At 38.6% G+C, this 26,251-nt stretch overlaps 1 protein-coding gene across 4 annotated transcripts in view; it reads left to right on the top strand.

Moving 5' to 3' along the window:
* Nucleotides 1-279: 279 nt before the first annotated feature.
* CLEC1A (C-type lectin domain family 1 member A) overlaps nucleotides 280-26,251 on the top strand; it is a 45,429-nt gene continuing 19,457 nt past the window's right edge. For 2 of the 4 annotated variants that reach the window (XM_064377644.1, XM_064377645.1), the window contains exons 1-6: nucleotides 285-664; nucleotides 11,110-11,208; nucleotides 13,673-13,849; nucleotides 20,213-20,364; nucleotides 22,586-22,704; nucleotides 24,437-24,878. In XM_064377644.1, the coding sequence (XP_064233714.1) occupies nucleotides 550-664; nucleotides 11,110-11,208; nucleotides 13,673-13,849; nucleotides 20,213-20,364; nucleotides 22,586-22,704; nucleotides 24,437-24,617 (843 nt within the window). In that variant the 5' untranslated portion in view covers nucleotides 285-549 and the 3' untranslated portion in view covers nucleotides 24,618-24,878. Of the gene's footprint in view, nucleotides 665-11,109; nucleotides 11,209-13,672; nucleotides 13,850-20,212; nucleotides 20,365-22,585; nucleotides 22,705-24,436; nucleotides 24,879-26,251 lie in introns of all 4 variants that reach the window. The other 2 variants (XM_064377643.1, XM_064377642.1) reach the window with 2 other exon arrangements.

The raw sequence follows: 26,251 nt of genomic DNA, 5'->3' as shown, positions 1-26,251 counted from the left end.
TCAAGTTCAGATACTGTAAGAAAGATCACTACTCTGTTCTTGGAGAAAGGAAGGGGCCAGGTCCTATAAGCTCTTCTCTTTTCACAAAGGCACAGAGAGGTTAACTTAAGCGACTCCTCAAAGGATGGGTAGAAAACAGGCATGTGTGTCCTCCCAACGTATTATTATTCTGCAGACTCTGAAGGAACCACCATGCTATTCTAAGAACTTGCCTTCTTTACACTGTAGTTACATGAGAAGTGCAAACAGGTAAATAAAAGAGACTGAGAAAGGCCAACTTTTTGATAACTGTTGAAACAGAGACCGCCTAAACAGAAAACACATGCTATTTCCCCTCAGCCTGACTGATTTGGCATTCAGAGTACAAGCTCACAGGAGAGGGGCTGGGCCTCTCCAGTCAGGAACTGCAGTCAGAGACCTCCCCTGCTACTTGCCCGGAAAGAACATTAGGAATGCCTTTCGGTGCCTTGCTTCCTGAACTAGTTCACAGTAGCCAGGCGGCCCGGGGCAATCCGACCATATTTCACTCTCACCGCTGCGGGAATCCAGATGCAGGCCAAGTACAGCAGCACGAGGGACATGCTGGATGATGATGAGGACACCACCATGAGCCTGTATTCTCAAGCCTCTGCCACAGCCCGGCGGCCGGAGCCCCGGTGCACAGGTACTTTGCCTCCTCGGGTCCGAATAGACCAGAGCCCTTGCAAAATGTGTGAGATGAGCTATCCTTCCTAGAAATGTACAAAACAGAGAAAAGAGAAGAAATGTCGTTGTGATTTACCGTGATGTGTAGCTGTGCACTTCCCACAACTTAATACCACATATGTGAATATCTGGAAATTTAAACTCAATCTACATACAGATGTTTGTTTTTCTGAAATTCTATTGCTAGCATAGTGGTTTGAAGTTGAGCATATGTTGCATTTTCCATGCAGGCATAGCATACAAAAGTGAAATTTTATGTACAATTAAAGCTACATCCTTTCTCTTTCCCACCTTCCCTAAAACAAGTCAAGTGTTGTTTTGTTTACCATCTAATCTGGAAATATAGATTTATAAAAGCCACATTTTTGCTAGTTTTGAAGTCATGGCTTTAGAGGGGGATTTTCAAGTGTACAAATTAACCCTAGTTTTCTGTTACAATAATTTTGCCTCTTGAAATTGTGAGCCCTTAAGAGAGTCATGTGAACATCAGATGTTTGGTTTTATCATATGTGAAATGAAGGATGATTAAAGCAAATGCTTTCTAAGGTTCCTTTACCTCTGAACATCTGTGATTCAATAATTTAAATAATGGTGTCAAATTCCACTATGTCCAGTCCCTATCCCCTTTTACTGTATTGATTTCAGAATACTGTGGAGAAGATTGAATCAAATTATGAAAATATTTAATGTTATTATATTTAGCTTCCATCTTATAATTTTATTTCCAATTACTCACCCTATGACATAGTAGTGATTTTTTTTTTTCAGTTCTATTCAGTTCCGTAATTCACACACTTAGAGAAGGATTTTATTTCCTGGGTCACTCAGCCAATCTAAAGCTAAAATATGACTTAAGTTCTAGTGAAAAGGACTCACATGGCACGACTAGATTCTAGGTCCTAACCCAGGTACCCCACTTACCTTCTGTGTAACTTTGGAGGTGTTATTTATGTATCCTGGTGGCATCATATTCCTTATTTATAAAATATTAATGGCCACAAACATGTATACAGGACTCATTATATGCTGTCAGTGTTTTAAATACTTTAGGTATATTAGTTTATATTAACTTTAATTAATATTAAATAGAAGTAATAAAACTTCCTTTACAAGGTGGTCCTGAGTACTGAGAATGATGAATTATGTGAAATACTTGATATATTACAGACACTCCAGAAATGTAGGATTCCTTTCAACATTCCATTTCTTGAGAATTCCTAAAGTGTTCCTTTCAGCACTTTTCTGTCAGTCTGTATCAGATTGAACAGACATTCATTCAGTGCCTGTATTTTAATATGTCCTTTCCCTTCTGACTATATTATCATTTTCTTCACCTTTGTAAATCTGGATATATCTTTTTTTTTTTCAAAACTGTTCTCTTCCTTATTTCTTTATCAAATAACTTTTAGTTTTCCTTCCTTTCTCCTACTAAACTCTCTATTCACTTTCTATTTATTAAATGATCCTCCACCTGAGACACACTGATGTGGCTTTCTTTTTTTTTTTTTTTAACTAAACTATCCAGTAAGCTGTTAGGGGACATTGGGGATTTCCAACCTCTTTGACACGAAGCTAAGTGACAAAAGTAGGGATGTCAGTTTCTGTAGCCACAGGATATATATATATAAATAATAGGATACAAAGTGTTTTCCTCCAAAAAATATTATAAAGGGTCCATTTTTAGGGCTGTGGTTTTGAGTGGCTTGTCTATAACTTCATTTTCCACCTTGGATTGGAGCCGGGAGCTCTCTCTAGGACTAGCGATCCGCATAATCAAGAACAGCATGTACAAATAAGTTCTGCTGAGCTTGAAGGGTGGTGGAGAAAGATAAAACACTAGCTGCAACATCTGGGGGCCTCTTTGCAAGAAATGGAAATAATTGTCTTGGAGGGAAACATCTGGAAATAGTTATCTTACCCTACATATATGATATCTTGTTTTCATCTTTTATTGGTAAGGCAAACATTTAGAGGAATGTCATCATAGAAGTATAATTATTTCTTAGATAAACATATCTGATATACCTTTGCTGATAAAAATAACAGAGCAGAAATCAGTCAGAATTTTTCGGCAATGTGGAAGATTCAGATTCAGCATAATGCTGTGATGCCATTCACAGCTGGCAAATTTTATTTTGTAGAATTAATAAAAATAAAGCACACACATTCATTTAATTTCTGGATTTTTATTTCGTCAATAACAGTTGACATAACAACTATGTTTGTGTTTAAAAATGCCAAACAATTAAGCTAGTAAAAATGAAAGACAACACCCTCATGCATTTTTCACAAACTTATGTGTGGGGCCAAGTTATCCCAGTACTGAGGATTAATGTCCAACGTGATATGGTCCCTGTTCATAAGGAAATTGAAAGTCTAATACAATTCTCAACTAAGGTAAAGTATAATGTGTTATGGCAGCAGCATGCACGGTACAGACGAGAGCTTGCTTATATCTACCTAAGTAGAGGAGCTCAGGAAAGACTTAACAGAAGGAGTGATGTGGAGTTGAGTTAATTTTAAGATATTCCACATAATAAGGTATCAGGAGTGAAAGTGTTTGAGAGGCTGGGGACACTACATTCAGAGAGATACATGAAGGGAAAGTTATGAGGGTTTTCAGTAGCTTTGTATTTTTAGAGAACTCTAAGTAATATGTGCAGCTTAGGTGTAGAGTCGGAGGAGGGAAACTTGGCAAGGGGTAAGCCTGCAAGTTAAGGAGGCCTTTTAGGGCATGCTGGTGTATTTTAATTCTATTCAGTAGTTGAAATGAGGTCAGTGCAGGATTTAGATAGGGAGAAACAGCATTTTGCATTTTGGGAAGACCATCTAGGCTGCAATGGAAAGGACAGGTTGAAGGCATATGAAACTGGATGAGCCGATACAGAATTTTTTCACTAGTCTAGGACAAGAGTAGAAGAACATGAACTGAGGCAGCATGGTAAAAATAGGAAAAAGAATCAGAGATGAACGATGTCCAGGCGATGGGAACATGAACTGAGGCAGCATGGTAAAAATGAGGAAAAGAATCAGAGATGAACGATGTCCAGGCGATGGGAACGCGAACTGAGGCAGCATGGTAAAAATGAGGAAAAAGAATCAGAGATGAAAAATGTCGAGGTGATGGAGTTTAGGTAATTAGTGACTGGTTACATGTGAGGAGACAAGGAAAAGGCGCTTGGTGGTAGGTTGACTAGGTTCTGTCTGATGTAATGTGGATGGTGCTGCTGCTAACTGAGACAGAAACTGCAGAAGGGACAGGAAAGGTGATGAATTCAGTTTGAGTTTAAGGGGCCTGTAGAAGGAGGGACATGCATTTGGAGCTGTCCAAACACACCTGTATATGCACATGTGGTTTGGGCTACATATACATGTGGGAATTATTGACATGGTAATTAAATAAATAAAGTAAGTGAGGGACCTAAGTCATTAAGTAAAATAAATGGATAGTAACTAAAATGTATGGCAGTGAGTGAGACCACTGAGGGAGGGAATGTAAAATGGAAAGATGAATGAATAGTAGAATGTAAAAGAGAGACTCTGAGAGAATATCAACACCTGAGGAGCAAGAAGAATGAAGGATTCCGAAAGGAGCTACCAGGGATAAATAGCAGAGAGTGGGTGGAAGCAGGAATCTGGGACAGAGGCATCAAGGGTGTCAAGAGACAAAAAATTCAAAAGAAATGGAAAATTCGAGTAATAGAAGAGGCAATAAATTCAAGAGTAATGAAAAAATGATAGTGACTGTGAGTTTTAAAAACAACGAACAACAAATACTGCAGAGAGTTTAAGTAAAGGGAAGACTAAAAATGATGAATAATTTAGTAATAAGGAGGAAAATATTTTGATAGCAGTGGTTTGAAAAGGAACTGATGGTTAAATGGTAAAATAAATAATTTAAGTCATTTTCTCTTTTTCTTTCCCTCTTTTTTTGAAGATAAAATGGATTATTGCTGAGGTATAATAGGGTTAAGTGTAAAATTTTAAGAATTATTTTTTAAGGTGTGGGGAATTTTTTTTTTTTTTTTTTTAGAGGTAGTCTTGCTCTATCACCAGGCTGGAGTGCAGTGGTGCAATCTTGGCTCACTGCAACCTCTGCCTCCCAGGTTCAAGCGATTCCCCTGCCTTAGCCTCCTGAGTAGCTGGGACTACAGGCTCGGGCCACCATACCCGGCTAATTTTTTATATTTTAGGAGAGATGAGGTTTCACCATGTTGGCCAGGATGGTCTCGATCTCCTGACCTCGTGATCTGCCTGCCTTGGCCTCCCCAAAGTGCTGGGATTACAGGCATGAGCCACCACACCTGGACGGTAATTCAATTTTTGTAAAGGTTAAAAATCGTTGTCCTAGGCCAGGCATGTGGCTTATGCCTGTAATCCCAGCACTTTGGGAGGTTGAAGCAGGTGAATCACCTGAGGGTGAGAGTTTGAAACCAGCCTGACCAATATGGAGAAACCGTCTCTACTAAAAATACAAAATTAGCTGGGTGTGGCAGTGCATGCCTGTAATCCCAGCCTCTTGGGAGACTGAGGCAGGATAATCGCTTGAACTCGGGAGGCAGAGGTTGCAGTGAGCCAAGATCACACCTTTGCACTCCAGCCTGGGCAACAAGAGCAAAATTCTGTCTGAAAAGAAAAGGAAAAAAAAAAAAAAAAGGTTGTCCTTATGAATACATTTGGGAAGCTTCCAATGAAATAAAGTGTATCTATAACACACTTATAGTTTCTATTAGTAACTATTACTAATAGTAGCCGTGTGTTCCCAAATAAGCTGTGTAAACTCCCTAGGCCTCAGTTTCCCACCTGTAAAATGGGATAATAATATCTACCTTATAGGGTGTTCATGAGGCTAGATGAGAACATTCATATAAGACATTTTTCTGAGTAATTCAAGAAATTTGAGCAATTATCATTAATGGAAATGTTGTTTTTGAATTATATTTCAATAAATAATATCTGTTGATATGGATATAAAATTCAGTCACCTAAATTTTACTGAAGAGGAAAAATATAATTAAGTTTCTAAATACTGTGAATTGGAAACTCAATGATATTCTAGAAATAGCTAATATATTCTTAGATGTATACTATTTTCAAATAAGAAGGATAACACCCACTTTCATTTAGAGAGTATGAAAAGAGCAATATTTGAAATAGATTTATAGGAGAAAGGAAACTGCATTTACATGAACACAGAAAAGCAGACTCAGCCCATGAACTCAGTTTCCCACGAAGTGCTTTCCTATGTGCTATATGTGAGGATTAAGGAAACAAAGACATTTACACTTCAAAATACAAAGAGATCAAAGAAGTGCTTTCTGAAATATTATGTACATGGCCATCAGTTTTGCCCTCGTGTCTCTGTGACTCCTGACTGGCTCATGGAAAAGTGTGTGAAGTATAGCATTAAGCAAAATGATTTAATCCTAGCTCTGCAACTAGTTCGTAACATGCACATTGTTTAAACTTTCTGTGTCTTCTCCAGCTTTTAAGACCTTTTGCATTTTATAAGTATACTAATAGACTGTGTATGGTAATGACAGCTTAGTTTCTTGGGTGGAAAACAAAGTTTTCCCTTGCTGATGCCTGATGAAAAGTAACTGGTTAAGTCTGACAGCTCTCCAACCACAAAGTTTCATATAATTACACAGGAATTGGTATTCAAAATCTGACCCTGACACTGAGGCATTTTGTAGTATGGTTATAGTAAGAGGATACAGGAAAGTTTTTTTTCCCCTATATATATCTTATTATTCCTAGGGATGTTTGTATCATTCCTTGGCCTGTCCACACCTCTTTCTAAACATGCCTCAGGAAACAGCAAGGGGGTTCTCTTCCAGAAAATAAAACCACAATAAAGCCAAGCCAAACTCAAGTGACCTCCCAGGCATCTTATTTTTGTGAAAATCTGCCTTATGTTAGGTTGAGGGTGATCCCTGGAGAGAGACTTCGGTATGATTAGGGCACTTGGAATAAAACTCAGAAACATTAGACTCACAGTTAGAAGAAAAACATCTAGAGGGAAAAATAGCATCAAAGAAAAAGAAAAAGTGAAACTTTCAACTTCATGGACTTTCTACCATGGGAGCTTGGTTTCCTTGGAGATGAACTCCCCAGGATTGCGTTTCTCCATGTCTTTATATGGAATGATTAGATGGAGAGGATTAAAAAAGAGAGAGAGAGAAAGCAGTGAGAGAGTGAGAGAGAGATGGGAAGAGAAGAAAAATTTCAAAATGTGAAATTTGATCAGAAAAAGAGGATTTCTTAGAAGAGATTTTAAAGCAGAAGACATATGACTTCTTTTTTTTTTTTCTGCCCTAGAGGCAATTTTAAGAAGGGTCATGTATTTTTTTTTTCTTTTCATGAATATAATTATTACTGAAAGGTGTTCTGATTTCTAAAGTCCAGGCCCTCACTTCACAGTAGGAATTTAAGTTCACTGTTTTTGTTCCTTTGGGCAGAAAAACAATACCTCCCATGCCCTCGATATTATGCAAGGGAAAGCAGATTTATTATATTTTGTTTTATTTATTTAATTTCATTTATTTACTACTTTTGAGAGAGGATCTTGCTCTGTCACCCAGGCTGGAGTACAGTGGCATGGTCATGACTCACTGCAGCCTTGACCTCCCTGGCTCAAACAATCCTCCCACCTCGGCCTTCTGAGTAGCTGTGACTACAGGTGTGTGCCACCATGGCTGATGAATTTTTAAAATTTTTTGTAGAGATGGGATCTCACTATGTTGCTCAGACTGGTCTCGAACTCCTGGCTTGAAGCAATCCTCCTGCTTTAGTTGGGAGGATCCCAAAGTGATGGGATTACAGGCCTAAGCCACAGTGCCTGGCAGAAAACAGATTTATAAAGAAAAATAATTTAGTTGACTGTCAGAGTTCTTCTCCTTTACTTCTTGAAACTTTTTTTTTTTTTTTTTTTAAGACAGAGTCTTGCCCTGTCACTCAGGCTGGAGTGCAGTGGCGGATCTTAGCTCACTGCAACCTCCGACTCCCTGGTTCAAGCGATTCTCCTGCTTCAGCCTCCCAAGTAACTGGGATTACAGGCATGCACCACCATGCCCAGCTAATTTTTTGTATTTTTAGTAGAGATGTGGTTTCACCATGTTGGCCAGGATGGTCTTGATCACCACTCCTCATGATCCACCCATCTTGGCCCCCCAAAGTGCTGGGATTACAGGCTTGAACCACCACACCCAGCCTATTTTTTTTTTTTTTTTTTTTTAGACAGAGTCTCACTCTGTCACCCAGGCTGGAGTGCAGTGGCTCTGTGTCGGCTCACTGCAACCTCCATCTCCTGGGTTCAAGCAATTCTCCTGCCTCAGCCTCCAGTGTAGCTGGAATTACAGGCATGTCCAGCTAATTTTTTGTTTTTATTTTTAGTAGAGACGAGATTTCACCATGTTGGCCAGGCTGGTCTCAAACTCCTGACATCAGGTGATTTGCCTGCCTCGGCCTCCCAAAGTGCTGGGATTACAGGCATGAGCCACTGCCCTAGGCATCTTTACTTCTTATTTCTAATTTCAGCCAGACAAATATTAATTATAAGAAGTAACAGGATTTAAAAAATTATTATGAGATATGTATTAATGTAACTATGTTTGAGTAGGGGTAGGTAGGCATATAACACAGATATTTGTATATAATGGACCTATTCATTCATTCATTTAAATTTAGTTGAGCTTATTTCAACTACTGCTCTAGGAACTGGATTACAATAGTGACTAGATAGATAATATTTTCCAAGAAGGAGCTAAATTTTTTCTGGAGTGAGACAGATAGAAGCCAAATGAAATAAGAAAGATATACAATATACTTAATGGTAATAAGAGATATGTGGAAAATTAAAATCACCATGGCGGTGGGCTCACACATGCATTTTTAACTATGGATTTTAGAAACATCCATATGGTTAACTTTCTTGGACGATATGGAAGTTTACAAATACAGGGTTTTGGAGAGGATGATTAACCCACACTCTATTCTGTCCCTAATCTTGTTTTTTTTTTTTTAAATGTTCTGCTGATCTGAAATACTTTTACAGTCAATACTGTGAGAAAACCATCCTTTTCCAGAAAAACTAAGACTAAATCACATAGCTTAGTTAACTGAAGGAAACCAAGGGGAGGAAGCAAATTTCCCTCAGATTTGTTCATGTTATAGAATCTCACAAAAGTCAGTGTATAGAAACCAACATGGCTGGGAGATGTATTTAGCTGAGTCTGTTATCTGCTGACATAAATGTTGCTGAAAAGTCAATAGATTTAGATTTAAAGAAAACCTGTAAAACTTAACATGGGAGAACCCACTTATAAAACTTAGATAGTTTAAGTCATATTAGTTTTTTATAATTTCATTTTTTGATTATTTAAACTGTCAAAGATTTACTCAGCCTTTATGTGCCAGGCACTACTTTCAGTAGTGGAAATACACTGGTGGACAAATAGACAAGATCATTGATTTAATGGAATGTTAAATGCAGAGAAAGGAGACAGAGAAAAAGAAACGTCATGAAAATGTTACCTAGCACAGAGCGAGTGATATGTGCTAGCGATGGACTCATGGACCTCTTCCAAGGATGTGCCATTGAAACTGAAATTAATGCAGAGGCAGAAGGAGGGCAGATACAATTTGCTTAGGGTCAAGCTTGATCAGATCAAGGACTAAACAGAAGGCCATTGTGAGTAGTACATGTGAGTGAGAGGAAAATAGTCCAGAAAGGGATGAAAGAGCTAAGGAAGGTCTCAATGAGACTATCGCAGGATTTAATTTTAAGTGCAATAAAGCTTTTAAAGTTTTTAAGTAGGAAAGTACCATAATAAAATTGCCTTTTTAAAAAAAAGTTTTAAAAAGCAATCTGTGAAAAGGGATTTGGATTTTATTCTAAATGTAATGCAAGCTATTTATGAAGGAGATGATTGCTAAGAAAGAATGAGATTCCCATTTAAAAATATATCAGTATGTCTACTCTGAGACTTTAACTTAATTTCCCTACTAGATTGTAAGTTTCAGAGGATAGTAATCATATTGTCTATTTGCATATTCTTTACTAGTTATCATTCCCCGTTGGGAAACAATGTTCAAATTAATCTCTTTACCTAAAATTGGTTGGGTGCTCATGGCTGTAATCCTGGCACTTTGGGAGGTGAGGCAGGTGGATCGCTTGGGCTCAGGAGTTAGAGAACAGCCTGGGCAACATGGTGAAACCCCGTCTCTAAAAAAAGTATAGAAAAAAAATTTAGCCAGGCGTGGTGGCACATGCCTGTAGTTCCACCTACTCAGGAGGCTGAGGTGGGAGGATTGCTTGAGCCTGGGCGGCAAAGATTGCCTTGAGTTGAGATCGCACCACTGCACTCCATCCTGGAAAATCTCTGTGCCTAGAATGTATTATGTAGAGGACCTTGCCAGAAGAAAAAGAATTTTCCTTTCAGAAAAACCCTCTGATCTCTTTCTGTTTCAGAGAGTGACTTGAATTCTCAATGAAGTGAACCAATGGGTTACAAAGAGGTCAGAGTTTGTTTGAGGGTTTCACTCTCCTTTTGTTTCATTTCTATCACAATGCTAGATGCACCTGACCGAGAATCTTCCCTGTTAGATATGTTAGGTCATTCAGACCCAGACAGGTGATCTCACTAGGTGAGGGGTCTACTCATGACTTACAGTAAAACCTCTGCAATTACTAGTCAAACTTATGGGAATGAAGGGTAAGGAAAACATGTTTGCCACAGTTTAAAAAATTATCTAACTGCTGCAAAAATAGTTTAGATTCATCTTTTAGAAATTGATGATCATGTATCTTTATAATCTATTTTTCAAAAAATATAAATCGAATGAATGAACAAACAATGTCTTTACAAAAGAGGGACTTTCAATCAAGCAATTCCACAGAGAAACAGTAAAATTATTACTTCCCATTACTAACATGCAATTTGCATTTTAGAAAAAGCATATATAGAACTTGGGAGGAGGGAGATTTTTTCAAAATAACAACAAATTAACTTCATCTTTCCCCTGATTGTTTAAAAAGTTGTCCCTTGGTAAGGTTCAGAGATTCTCAGGCTCTTTCATAATTAGAATTTTGACAAACAAAAGGTTGTACAAACAACCATGTAAAGATAATGATAATGCATAGTGTAATTCAGTGCAAATAAGACTTGAGGGGTGGATGCAAATGGGTGGGGCTCTTGAGAATCTAGCTGTGATAAGTGAGGTTCTCATTGAGCCTTACGATGATGTTTCTGAGGACAGACAGCAAGTTATTCTGTGGCCCTGGTTATTGTTGTCCAGCATAATTTGTTCCTGTGCAGAATCAACTCCTCCCCCTTACATGCTATTGACTTAGATGCAAGAGGAAGAAAAAGCCAAACCTGCTTTCTCTTCTGTTCCCTGCAGGGCACAAGGCTCCCTCTTCAGCGTGGCGACCAGTGGCCCTGATCTTGCTGACTTTGTGCTTGGTGCTGCTGATAGGGCTGGCAGCCCTGGGGCTTTTGTGTAAGTCTGCGCTCTGACCTGGGGGAGGATCCTGGTTCCAAGGTTTGTCTAGGATGAGAAATGCTTGTTATAGATTTGTTTTTTAAACTTTAATTCTGTAGGCTTTGGAAAACTCAGTGTATCTTTTTTTTGAATGGCAACTATTTAAATGGTGAATAATGGAAGAATTAAAATACAACAATCAGTAGCCAACTAGAATTAAACATTCTGTTTGAGATAAGAAATGAACATTGATGTAAAAATTGTGAACAAAAGACTAGCTAACTGAATCCAACATTATATCAAAAAGATAATACCCCATGATAAAATGGGTTCCATCCCAGGGATGCAGGGATGGTTTAATACACGCAAGTCAATAGATATAATACATTACATTAACAGAATTAAAAACAAAAATTGGTCTGGGAAGGAAGGAGAAAAGAGAAAAAGAAAGAAAGATCCATAAATAGGTTTCTTTAAGTTGTTTTTCACCTTTCTCTGGTATCTCCTTGAGTAACTTAATAATGAACCTTCTGAATTCTTTATCTGGCATTTCAGAGATTTCCTCTTGGTTTGGATCCATTGCTGGGGAACTAGTGTTATCTTTTGGTGGTGTTATAGAACTCTGTTTTGTCATATTACCAGAATTACTTTTCTGCTTTTCTCATTTGGGTATATTGGGTATTTCGGTGAAAAGATCTGGAACACACGGGCTTCTGTTCAGATTCTTTCATCCCGTGGGGTGATCCCTTGATGTTGTGCTCTCCCCTTGCCCCTAGGTATAAGGCTTCCTTAGAGCCAGAGGAGTGATTGTTATTTCTCTTCTGGGTGTAGCCACCCAGTGGTGCCACCAGCCTCTAGGCTGGTGCTGGAGAATGTCTGCCGAGTCTTGTGATATGATCCATCTTCAAGTCTCCTGTCTGTGGATACCAGCACTGCTGTGGTGAAGCTGCCAAGGAGGCGAAGTGACTCTGTGAGAGTCCTTGGTTATAGACATGTTTAGTGTGCTGGTTTTCTTCAGCTGGTTATGCTAGCAGTGAAGTTGTCAGATGGACACACTCAGGACCTCGGGTTAGCCAGGATGTTGCTGCAGTGGAATTAGCTGTTGTCTTCTCCCTCCTTGGAGCAGGGTTATTCTGTCATGAGTTACTGTAATGGCTTGAGTTGGTTGGCCTCCAGCCAGGAGATGGTGCTTTAAAGAGAGCACCAGCTGCAGTAGTAGACAGGAGATATAAACTTGCTCTAAGTTGGCCAGGATAAGTATCTAGGTTTCTCAGGTGATGGACAAGCCATACAGCTCCCAAGAGTTTATGTCTTTTGTGTTTGGCTACCAGGGTGGGTAGAGAAAAAACATCACATGGGGTCAGGGTTAGGCAGGTCTAAGCTCACACTCTCCTCGGCCAGGGCTTGCCATGAACGCTGTGGGAGATAGGGGTTGATTCTCAGGGTATTACGGCTGCCTCTGCTGTGTCGCACAGATTGCCAGGGAAGTGGGAGAAAGCTGGCAGTGATAGACCTTACCTAGCTCCCACATAGCTGGTGAGGCAAATCTTGCTCGTCTCATGTCCTACCAACAACACTGAGTTTATATCCCGGCAGCCCATGCCAGGGGCTCTGAGCTTGCCCCAGGCTACAAGCCTCTCCACTGAGAAAACAAGCAGGCTTTCAGGCCACACCCCTCCTCACCTTCGCACAGCATCCGTCAGGGTTCCTCTGCTGATATCTGTAGCAGTTCCTCTTTGCCCCCTGAATTCTGCTTAAGAAAATTTGTACCTAGTTGAAACTATTACAGAATTCATTAGCTTCTTTCGCTCTGTGATTCCTCTTTGATTCCACTGGTTGCCTTATCCAAAGACCCCTGTGAGACAAAGTCAGGGATGGCTTCCCAGGGCTTGAGCTGGAAAATGGGCGTGCCTAGAGAACTCTTCCCTCTGCTTCTTCTACTTTTATATTTTGCATGGCTCCCTACGTCCATTCCTGCTTCAGTTAAGATTAAATCCTTCTCCTGTAATCCAGATTTTCAGGTTCCCCAGTATGGATGTGTGTTCAGAGGTAGGAATACCCCCCACTCACACATTTTTGGCTGTCTTGCAGAAATTTCAGTATTGAGTTGCATCTTTCAAAGGATCTGTGAATTCTTTAAGCTTTCCTGGTATGTTCCTGAGGTGGTTCCTAGAGGAGAAGTTCACAGTGTGAGTCTCCTCATGCTGTTCTGTTGTCCAAGTGGGAGCTGCACCTTAGCCCTCTTATCTGCCATTTTCTCCCTATGACTCCACATTTTTAGACGGACTTCAAGAAATTAATTTGCCCGAGGTGATACAACTTCTCATATATGTATTGGAGTCCAAACTTGAATATAGGCAATATGAGATCTCAGAGCCTGAGATACTACTAAAAGATATACTGTTTTGTCTTCCCCATATGCAGAAAATGGAAATAAAACATAGAAATAAGCTGTCCAGTTTGACTTGGTCATTTGGGTTAGTTTTTCAGTACTACCAGCTCTCCAATACTCATCAAGCCACCATTTCTCATATGGAAGAAAGATTCGGAAATATCTCCCGACAGTTTCAATCTCTTCAAGTCCAGAACACGAAGCTTGCAGAAAGTCTGCAGCATGTGGCTGAAAAACTCTGTCGTGAGCTCTATAACAAAGCTGGAGGTAAGTGTGTCCTGGTCACTGTATCCCCATGCTATTTGGCAATAGAGAGATGGATTTCCCACCAGTGAAGGTGAGAGTCAAGTATTATTTAACTAGAGGTCTGGCAAACTGAATAAAGGATTTGGGCTTCGGGATCATGATCAGTTGTTGGGATCATGCGATTCATATATTTCTGTGAGACCATACATCAAGGGACTCTTCAAATGTAGACATTTAAAACAATAAAACGATTACCTAAGAATAACCAAAATAACACTATGAGTAAAGAAAATACAGGGTTGTGTCTCAGTCTACCTCAGCAAATGTTCTTACAAATTCTTTCCTAGCAAGAAGTAAGCAAACTCATAACTATAGTTCTCAAATCTTAAAAATCATACAGGGAGTGGTCCAAAAATGCAGATAACCTGAATCAAATTCCAGTTATTTTAATTCAGGATAACTAAAATGTGTATTTTAACAAGGACTACAGATGATGGCAGTGCCAGCAGTAGGCGAACTACCATGGATAAAAAATACTGCTGGAGAAGTCTAGGAGCATCACTTCAGTGTGTGTGTGTGTGTGTGTGTGTGTGTGTTTGTGTGTGTGTATTCCTATTCTCCTGTTCTTTTCAACTTTTGTGATAATCTACTTTATTCAAGTCGGCTCTCTTTTCTGCTCTCTTTCTCATGCTGACTTGGGAAATGGCATCCATGTTCACGTTCCCACTTTTTATTTATCTTATGAGAACCCTAAAGGAGGGCAGAGTCTTCTCATCTTCCCACCTGAAACAGACATCCTGATTGTGTGGCTACCCTGGAAAAAATATTAGTACGCACACTTTCACTTCTCTAAGTGATTCTTTCCTACATGACTAATGACTTCAATGGTCATAATGTCCTTTTTATTTATTTATTTTTTGAGATGGAGTTTTGCTCTTGTTGCCCAGGCTGGCATGTAATGGCATAATCTCGGCTCACCACAACCTCCGCCTCCTGGATTAAAGTGATTCTCCTGCTTCAGCCTCCCAAGTAGCTGGGATTATAGGCATGCACCACCATGCACGGCTAATTTTGTATTTTTAGTAGAGACAAGTTTTCTCCATGTTGATCAGGCTGGTCTCGAGCTCCCGACCTCAGGTGATCTGCCCGCCTCAGCCTCCCAAATTGCTGGGATTACTGGTGTGAGCCACCTTGCCCAGCCTCATAATGTCCTTATTTACTAATTTTTCTCTCTTTTCTTTTCTTCTTTTTGTTTCTTTCTTTTCTTTTCTTTTCCTTTCCTTTCCTTTCCTTTCTTTCTTTCTCTCTCTCTTTCTTTCTTTCTCTCTTTTTTTTTTCGAAATGAGTCTCACTCTGTTGCCTAGGCTGAAAGGCAGTGACACGATCTCAGCTCAGTGCAACTTCTGCCTCCCAAGTTCAAGCAATTCACCTGCCTCAGCCTCCTGAGTAGCTGGGACTGCAGGTGCACAAAACCATGCTCAGCAATTTTTTAAAAATATTTTTAGTAGAGATGGGTTTTCACTGTGTTGAGCAGGATGGTCTTGAACTCCCAACATCAGGTGATCCCCCGGCTTGGCCTCCCAAAATGCTGGGATTATAGGCATGAACCACCACACCTGGCCCTTTATTTACTAATTTTTCTAACAACCCAGTGCACATACTTTTCTTTGTTGGCTGGCAGATCTTCAAAAAGATAATCCACTACTTGACAGGCTGAGGCTGGAAAATTGTTTGAACTGAGGAGATCAAATCCAGCCCAGGCAACATAATAAGACATCATCTCTATTTTTTTTTTTTTTTTTTTTTTGAGACAGAGTCTCACTCTTTTGCCTACGCTGAAGTGCAGTGGAGTGATCTCAGCTCACTGCAGCCTCTATCTCTTGGGTTCCAGCAATTATCATATCTCAGCCTCTTGGGTAGCTGGGATTACAGGCGTGTATCACCACACCTGGCTAGTTTTTGCATTTTTTTAGTAGAGACAGGATTTTGCCATGTTGCCCAGGCTGGTCTTGAACTCCTGGCCTCAAGTGATCTGCCTGTGTTGGCCTCCCAAAGCTCTGAGATTACAGGCATGAGCCCCTGTGCCTGGCCACACAAAAAAATTATTTTAAAAGGTAATCCAGATTTTCCTAACACAAATGATCTTTGAAATTTTGATTCAGGCATATAAAAACTAATAGAGAAGCTATGCAAATAAATCATATTTAATTTAAATATAAAGTCTGCATGCAAATGGATTAATGCTTCTCATGAAAAATTCTTACATATTTTTGGTTAGATGTTAGTTCTCAGTTTTAATCTGCTACTTTTTATTTCTTACCCTCATCTTACCCATTATCCATCCATTAATCCATCCATCCATCCACCCACCCACCCACCCACCCACTGAAGTGGTGTTTATCTATCCATTTACTTAGCATTACTGCTAGTTTGGTTGGAGTATTTATTGAATGCCTACTAATGCATGTCTGACAAAACACATAGGATTTCTACTCTCATGGGCCACTTACTCTAGTGGGGTGGTGGAAAGAAGTACATTGAAAAACATTTAAAAAGACAACTAATGTCTTTTTCTGTTTCTGTTGCTGTAAAGCAGTACCTGAGCCTGGGTAATTTATACAGAAAAGAGTTTTATTTGGCTACTGATTCTGCAGGCTATACAAGAAGCATGGTGCCGGCATCTGCTTCCTCTGAGAGCCTCAGGTGGCTTCCACACATGGGGGAAAGTGCAGCAGGTAACATGGCAAGAGTCCAGGAGGCAAGAGACTGGGGAGGGACGTGTCAGGCACTTTTTAACAATCAGTTCTCCCAAGAGTAATGGAGCGAGAACTCAAAAAGCTGTTCATAAGGGATCTGCTCCCTTGACCGAGACACTTCCTTTTATGCCCCATCTCCAGCACCAGGTTCAAATTTCAATATGAGATTTGGAGGGGACAAATGTTCAAACTATATCAACCAGCATTTCCAAGTCTGCCCCAAATGTTCCCTGTTTTAGTACTAAAAGTCCCACAGCCTGGGAAACCCTAGGTTCCAGGTACACAGTAATGATTGGCCAACCAAAATAAAATGTATGAGAGATTAATCAATCCTATGAGAAATGAAGGTGAACAAAGCAAGAGGGATAAGGAGTTCAAGGGTAGTGTGTTTGTGTTGCTACTTTAAGTAGAGATGTCATAAATCTTAAGATGATTATATGGTAGAAAGACTTGAAAAGTTGAGGGAGTTAGCCACGTACATATACAGAGGAATAGTAAACCTCATAGGTAAAGCAGGAAACACAAGAGCCTTAAAATGTGAATGTATCTGCGTATTCAAGGAAGAATGAGGAACCCACGTGCTTGGAGTGGAAGACTAACAGAAGACTAGGTAGAGATGATGTACAGCATTAGGTGCCTTTGCAAGAGGTTTGGCTGCTATTTTGAGAAGATGAGGATTAACTATGGGATCTTGAGCAGAGGAAATACATCATCTGGCATAAGTTTTTAAAGGCTTATTCTACAATTATGTTAAAATTAGACTGGAAGAGGAAAGAATAGCAACAGAGAAATCAGACAAGAGGTGGCTACTACTAAAATCTAGGAGAAACATGATGATACCTCTAACTAGGATATTGTTTGTGGAAATAATTACATGATGGGCTATAAATGGATGTGTGAGAAATGAAAGATTCCAAAACATTTCCAGAATTGGGGAACAAACAACTAGAAGCATCGAGATGTAATCAAGTGAAAGGAAGAAGAATTCTCTGGCTACGAGGGGGAAATTGGAAACCAGGAATGCTATTTGGGGAGTTAGATATATGAGCAAAAAGTTCTGGGCCAGACATGTAAACAGACTTACATTCCTTTTGTCTGAAGCACAGAAAAATAAAGAAGAACAGAGAGAGAAAGGACTATAAGAAAAAAAAAGATGATCAGGCTTTTTTTTTTTTGATGACATATTTTCGTGTATTTATGAAATGGAATGCCCTTCAGGGTGTTGGTCTTGCTAATATGAACATTATTGTTTACTGATCCTAAATACCTGTAAATATTTATTGCACCATACCATATACAAAAATTGGCAATTTATAGATAAAATAAGTTCATAGAAAGTGTACATGTTCAGTTTAGAAATTAGTTGGTATTTTAATTTTCCTAGGTATATATGCCATGGACAAAACATTTGAGAACAGTCCATTTTCAGTCCACACATTTTTTTCTGGCCCAAAATATATATTTTCTTCTTTAAAAATATACATATTATTTGGGAGACAGAGAGGTGGGGGGAACAGTGTCTCACTCTGTCGCCCAGGTTAGAGTGGAGGATATATGCAGATCTCTTTGTATTTATTTATCTATAACTATATCTATATCTATCTATGTCTATACCTGTAACTGTATGTATATATAGATAAATGAATTTCTTCTGATCTGTATTACATTTTCATCCTCCAATGGTTCAAGTTATATTATATCAAATATTTAGTTAGTTGAAGGTAAGAATGTAAATAGGTTTCTCCATCTCTGTCTCTTTAGTTACATCATATCACTACCTATTTCACATAAGGCTCTTGGTCCTTGAGTCTCTCACTTTTCAATCTAATTGTCCCTTGCTTCCTCTTAAACATTCATTGAAAATTTCTCTTTATATTAATTCCCATATGAGTATGGGACTTGTTTTTACATAGAGCACCTAGAGGATCACTTATACCTGAAAATTGAAGGTATTTAAGAAAACATTATACATGAGAGGGGGATAAGGTATTTATACACTGTACCAAAATTGCAGTTACACAGTTTTTACTTACTGAATCAGAGCAGACATGACAATGAACCAAGATTCTCCTTGCTGAGTCCAGATGCTGCTTCATAATCTTTTCCAGCACAGCACTCCAAGCAGGTATTACCCATCTAAATTCTCATAACAACGGGGACCACAGTTGAAACCGACATTTATTGAGTACTTTGTATGTGTCAGTCTCTGTGAGAACTGGACTGTTTTACTTATTTACTCTTTATAGCAATCCTCTTAGGTAAGCATCATTCCCATTCTTGTTCTGTGTTTTAGAAAGTCTGAGGATCCTTTTATTTGTGCTTGAGTCTATTCAGGTTTGTTATATTTCTCCTAGCAGAATTCTGAGGCAAGCAGACCTGTCTGAGAGAGTGCAGAAGCTACTGAGCGCTACAGCAAGTTTGTCATAACGTGATAAAAATATCCTTCTAGTTATTTTAACATTTTGTTTTATTTTATGAAATATTTCAAATTTACAAGAAGATGTAAACAATAATATAATACCTACTTATGTATTAGCCACTGAGATTTTAACATGTTAAGTAGATTGCTTTTAAAATAAAGAAATTGTTATGGATATGACTCAAGTTCTCACCCCACTACAAACCCACAAGAGACTGGATTACAGGTTCCTAACTCTAAATGACCCAAGGTCATGTATCCACATAGGTGTTGAAACTATGACTCTCAGGGCCTGGCTCCTGTATTTGCTGTCACTACCCATACTTCTGCGGCCTGGATGCTCAACTTAATTTGTGACACACGGAGATTCAGCATTCTAACTTCATGCTTGCCTCAGTATTTTTTTCTTTAGAATTTTATCTATCTTTGTTTAGAGTGAGAAAAGATTCCACACCATATTGGTATAATTGTATTTTTTAAAACTTATTTTATGATTATATAAGATAATTTTGAGGAAGAACATTACAAAAACTTTATTTCCTAAACACAATGCAGTTGGAGTTTCTGTACATATGAACAGCTTTGTGAAATTGGATATTCTCTTCATGTACTAAATTTTTTTTTTTTTTTTGAGACGGAGTCTTGATTTATTGCCTAGGCTGGAGTGCATTGGCGCAATCTCGGCTCACTGCCACATCCGTCTCCTGGGTTCAAGTGATTCTCCTGCCTCAGCCTCCTAGTAGCTGGGATTATAGGCTCCCAGCTAATTTTTTTTTTTTTTTTTTTGTATTTTTAATAAAGACACGGTTTCACCATGTTGGCAGGCTGGTCTCAAACTCCTGAACTCAGGTGATCCGCCTGCCTCAGCCTCCCAAAGTGCTGGGATTGCAGGCATGAACCACCACGGCGGGCCATATTGAATTTCATAGGCAAGTGTCAAGAAAGTTCCCATCATTTATTACTAGATTCCATATTCCACGTAAGCAGTTAATGAGTGGTTTAATTTCTACAGTATCTCAGCACCACTTATAATTCCTGGCATTTAGTAGGTGTTCATTAAGTATTCTTAGTTATCATTGCCTGGGCTATTCATTAAATGTGAAGATGACTTAGTTCTTTCTTGGGACATCAAATACTATATAACTTCAAGAAAGGAACACAACAGATTCATGCAGAAAATAATAAAATAATAATAAAATTTTTTCCAAGCACACAGGTGCAACCCTTGTCCAGAACAATGGAAGTGGCATGGAGACAATTGCTACCAGTTCTATAAAGACAGCAAAAGTTGGGAGGACTGTAAATATTTCTGCCTTAGTGAGAACTCTACCATGCTGAAGATAGACACAAAAGAAGAGCTGGTAAGATTCTGAGGCTTTTCAGTGTTTGAAGGATTCTCAAAAAGAGGCTGTAAAAGAGCTAGGCATGAAGATTCTAAAGATCAAGAATATTGGTTCACAGGTTTTCCTACTTGTTTTAATCAGGGCCTGAGTCTTATTCCTATTGCTTTGAATGGTCTCCTGAAGTAGATAAAAGGAGTTTTGTTCTCCACAAATACCCACCCCTTAGAAATGTGAGCAATATCACTTTAAACTTCCCGCTTAGTCAGGGAGCAAAGGTAGAATGTCTTGTTTTCTTTTTTGGTTTGGGTGGAAAAGGAATAATGTTGATGCAATGTCAGAAACATGAAAATAGTACTGTCTGCTCTTCCATTCTAAAAGTGGCAAAGCTTTTCAGTGGAAAATATTTAACCAAATTACTACCATAATCTGCAAATATATATCTTGCCTTCCAGAAGTTTACAGCCTAGGATAGACTGGGCAAGGCAAATGTGACAATAAAACTACAAACTGACATATATTGAGTTAGTACATGCAGTTAAAGTGTGCTAATAAAATATGATTATTCCCTTTCCTCTCATATTTATTATTGCCTTTGAATTGAAGTTCTCAAACAGTATGGCCATTGCTTATTTATCATTGCTTCTCTAGAATTTAGCAGAGATTTTTCTTGATGAAGAGTAGGTTATGAAGAAATGATTATTTAATTGAATTAAATGCCAAGCTCACGACACAAATTCTTAACATTGTTCTAATTACCTCTTAATTTCTACCCATTTTCTGAAATCTGTGATGAAAGAAACTCTGTAATTTCTCTCACCTGCTAAAATAATATTTTATAACCCTTTCTTGATGATTTAATTTAGGCATGAAGTGAGGTAATTTCTTTGACTAAGACTGTGCCCTGACATAAACCCTCCTAATTTTTCTTATTCTCTTTGTTTCCTCTGCCTCCAGCATATACTGCAGACTCAGGTATACAATTGTACTATATTATATCGTGTGGTAGGAAATTTTCTTGTTTTATTTTTTCCTTTTTCCTTTTAGCATATTCAAGTAACAAGCGAGAAATTTTCTTGTTAAAGCTATGTAGTTATTTTCTATCATGAACTTCATATATATCTATATATTTAAATCATTTTCATATGATTTGCTTTCAAAACTTATAATTTGAAGGAACCCCTCCTATTTAATTGGAATCAATATTTTCAAGTACAGTTATTTTCACATGCTCACATTATGACTATTGCTTGGTAACAGTTTTATTTAAATTTTCAATAATCTCTCATTAAATCAGTATATTTTATTAATTATCTGAAGGGTTATGGATATAACAATGAAACAAAGTGTATTGTTGAGAAACTCATTGTATGGTGGAAACTAAAGATATCAAAATGGATAATTATAATAAATGTTTAGATAATTTTTCTGTTAAAATATTAGGAGTGCACTGAGCCTAGGGGGGTTGAGGCTACAGTGAGTCGTGATCATGCCACTGCACTCCAGCCTGGGCGACAGAGTGAGACTCTGCCCCCATCAACTCTCCAAAAATATGTATTAGGAATGCAGAGTGAGACTAGATACATTTTAAAATAACTTTTAAAATAACTTTCAAAAAGTATCAGTCTCACTCTGCATTTCAAAATAACTTTTAAAATGTAAACATGTTAAATATGGATATTAGGAAAAGAATTACATGTATAGGACTATACATATGTGTGCTCATAAATATTTATAAATTGAAATTTAAAAATTTCTTTCTCCCCTTCCTAGTCTAAGGCATAAATCATCCTTGCAAATTTTTCATTTACTTTATTTCTTCCTTTCCCAGTTATTTATAAAGGTTACTGCCTCATTCCTGCACTTTTCCCTCCATATTCTTCCATATCCCAGAGTCATTCTGCATCTCTTTGTTAATCTTTCTCTTATATTTTTATATCAATATCAGCATTTAATTCTGTGCCTTAAAAGCAATGGGTCAGGAATAAATCTTGGTTGATGTGATTTCTGCTTTCAGAATATTGATATGTGTTCCATATTTACTAAGACAAAATAAGTTATTAAACCTGGATAAATTTCTGACTGGCCTCAGGACAGATGCTTTTTCTCTTAAGCATTCGAGCATCTATGTGAAGCAGGACTTGTGTGTGCTTTGAGAAAAGTGCTGGCTGCCCCATGCACGTCTGTACATGTGTGTAATTGTGCCACCAAATCTAAAGGTTTTCTTGTGTACTTTTCACAGGAGTTTGCCATGTCTCAGAGCTACTCTGAGTTTTTCTACTTTTATTGGATAGGGCTCTTCCGCCCTGGCGGTGGCAAGGTCTGGCTGTGGATGGATGGAACCCCTTACACTTCTGAACTGTAAGCCCTCAGGATATTTTATGGGAAAGGCATTTACAAGATAGTTTGCTTGAGTGATAGGGTTCAAGAATTTGGCTCATCAAGTATTAATCAAACTTCTGCTTTGCACTGGAGACTGTGTTTGCAGGAGGATAACCAAAGATGTTTGCACCATACTGCTTCCTCATTTTTTTTCTTTGATGTAGTGTCTTGCTCTGTTGCCTAGGCTGGAGTGTAGTGGTACAATCTCTACTCACTGAAACCTCTGCCTCCCAGGCTCAAGCTCTCCTTACCTCAGTCTCCCGAGTAGCTCAGACTACAGGTGTGCACCACTACATCTAGCAAATTTTTTGTATTTTTTGTAAAGGTGGGTTTATGCTGTGTTGCCCTGTCTTGTTTAGAACTTCTGAACTCAAGTGATTTGCCCGTCTTGGCCTCCCAAAGTGGTGGGAATACAAGCATGAGCCACCGTACCCAGATAGTGCTTGCTCTTGAACTGCTTATAAGCCTGTGAGGGAGAAAGACACATAGCATTAGTAAAATATCAGGGGTAGTTCTCTTGCTGCTTTCAGAAGTGTGTGTCTGGTATTTACTATGGATGAAAGAAGGGAGAGACAGAGAGATAGTGAGAGAGGCATCTTTTATAGATGAGTAAACTGAAGCCCAGAAGTCCAGGCTGTAATGATTGTTGCCTAAAGTCACACAACTTGTCAATACTCAGAGATAGGATAAGATTTCTTGGCTTTCTGTGCAGTGAAATAGGGAGCACATCTTTAAAAACGCAGTCTCTGAGAAAAGATTTGCAGAAAATACAAGCAGTGGTGGAAAACACTAGTAGTACTTACGCTGTGAGCATTTAGGTAGGAGTTTACATGGTATCTGTGTTAGTCCGTTTTTGCATCACTATAAAGGAATGCCTGAGCCTGGGTAGTTTATAAAGAAAGGAGGCTTAATTGGCTCACAGTTCTGCAGGCTGTACAAGCATCTGCTTGGCTTCTGGGGAGGCTTCAGGGAGCTTTACTCGTGTCAGAAGACAAAGCAAGAGCTGGCATGTCCAAAGGCAAGAGAAAATACAAAAGAGAGGGGTGAGGGAAGGTCCAAGCCCTTTTAAACCACCAGATCTTGCATGAACTAACTGAGTGAGAACTCACTTATCACCGAGAAGAGGACACCCAGCCATTCATGAAGAATCCACCCCATGATCCAAACACCTCCCACCAGGCCCCACCTCCAGCACTGGGGATGACATTTCAACTGAGATTTGTAAAGAGCAAGCATCCAAACCGTATCAGTATCCTTTGAAATAAGAAAATGTAGTTTCTCTATAGAAACATATCACATTTAAATCCATGTTGGAACAGATACGATTCTTCCCTACATATAAGATAGCATTTATTCTCCCAGGAGACAGGACATATTTGATGTAATCATTTGTATTTTACAGTTAAGTAAACTGAGTTACAGAGGAGGTAGGTAACTTTTTAAGTGGCAGAAAAGCCATATAATTTTGGAGTAGAACACATAGCTTCATTTTAGTTAGAGATGATTTGTGTTGTTTTAGGTGACCTGTTGTTTCTAAGAATGAGTCTGGAAACTGAAGGGGCTGAAGAAAAAGAGGCACATGACCCCATTTTCCCAGTAAACTTACTCTGATATCTAGACTATAATTTTATCACCCTAGGAAGAATGGGTATTTAATATTTTATTTTAGAAATAAACTGTGATTAAATTTACTTCTTCTTCTTTTTTTAAGGTTCCATGTTATGATAGATGTCACCAGCCCAAGAAGCAGAGACTGTGTGGCCATCCTTAACAGGATGATCTTCTCAAAGGACTGCCGAGAATTGAAGCGGTGTGTGTGTGAGAGGAGGGCGGCAATGGTGAAGCCAGAGAGCCTCCGTTTTCTCCCTGAAACATCAGGTGAAGGTGACTGACTCCCCAGCTGCAACTACAAACAGCAGAGTGAGCCAGGCAATGCCAATGCAAGGGCTACTTGAGACGTGGGGAAATGGAACATAATCAGGCAAGACTATTTCTCTGACTAGTACAAGATGGGTTCTCATGTTTCCTGCTCAGGATCACCAACATTTCCGAGCTTGGGTCCATGCACATATTTAACAGTCACAAGAAGTCTTATTTACATGCCACCAACAACCTCAGAAACCCATACTGTCATCTACCTTCTTGGCTTAGAGGTAACTTTTAGCTTTCTTTCTTCTCAACATCGAATATCACCTCCTTGTTTCCATGTCTTCCTTATACTTGGAGGAGTGAGAAACTTTTTGAAGTAGAGGAAATACACAGAAGTAACATTCTTTTTCCTGACAGTCAAGTTGTCCATGAGAAATTAGCAGTCACTCCCCAGATTGTACCACCTAATACACAAGAAATTCTTCATGTTTGTTTCAGTTCACACTAGTCCCTTCTTAATCTCTCAGTAAAGAACCCATCTGCTTTCTCTATGGCCTGCTTCCGAACAGGAGTGTCACTTGTTATGAGAATGTCAGTGTCTTATAAACATTCCTCCCTGTGTCCATTAAGACCCTGATAATTGTCTATCTTCCATATGAATTTCTCCCAGGAAAGAAATATATCCCCATCTCATTTCCATATCAGAATCACTGTCCCCAATATTCCCTTCAAAGAGATTAAAGACTAGAGAAAAGTCAGTCTCTTCATCTGCACCTGTAATACTTTGATTTCAGTTCCTATTTTCTTCCATTGACCCATATTTATACCTTTGAGGTACTGAAGATTTAATAATAATAAATGTAAATACTGTGAAGTGTGTGTGATTTTACAATGGACTTATGATTTGTGGGAAAATTCAGCATGAAAATGCTTTTCAAAATATGATGCAATCATTATTTTGATTGGATGCCTTACTGAGAGTTTTTGGGGACTCTACAAGAGTACTGATTATGTGATTATTTGGGGAAATAAGCCATCTTTGAAATACATGTTGTCTTCAAGAGAACAGTTTTAACACTTTCATAAAATGAAATCTTTCGAGGAGAGCTTATGGCATTAACACATGGTTGATGAGTAAGCCGAGTTGCATTAGTGCACACGATTTCCAATCAGGTCACGGGACATGAACAGAGGCAGTGACATCTTTGTAGTTACTCCTTTGTGAGGCATTTCTTTCTTGAGATGACTCCATGCACAAATGCAGCAGGGATCATTGTGAGAGACACCATTGCAACCACCAAGTTTACTGGTTTATTTATAAATCAATTTTGGGGGTTTAATGCTAGAAAAGATAACATTATAAATCTTTGTTTTTCAACAGTGGAAACTGAAGTACTTCAGTTGTGTTTTTCATAAACATCTATCTCATGGTAAAATGACAGACAGGAGCAATCATATGATAGAAAGAACACACTGGTGCTCATTTTCATAAACTTCATTTTGTAAGATTGTCACTTAGCAAAGACTATTGCAAATTCTTCCCTGAGAACTTTCCTTTCAATTTTCTGTTGATTTCCTTAAAATTTTCTTTAGGGTTGAGCACGTTCTGTTGATACATTGTGTCATGCAAAGAAAACTGTATTTGTGGTCAGAAAAT

This window comes from Aotus nancymaae, unplaced genomic scaffold (assembly GCF_030222135.1).
Source record: "Aotus nancymaae isolate 86718 unplaced genomic scaffold, 86718_ANA_hifiasm-v0.15.2.pri h1tg000016l, whole genome shotgun sequence".
Lineage (NCBI taxonomy): Eukaryota > Metazoa > Chordata > Mammalia > Primates > Aotidae > Aotus > Aotus nancymaae.
Note: the sequence above shows the minus strand (reverse complement) of the source record. Positions and strands in the feature narration are given on the sequence as shown.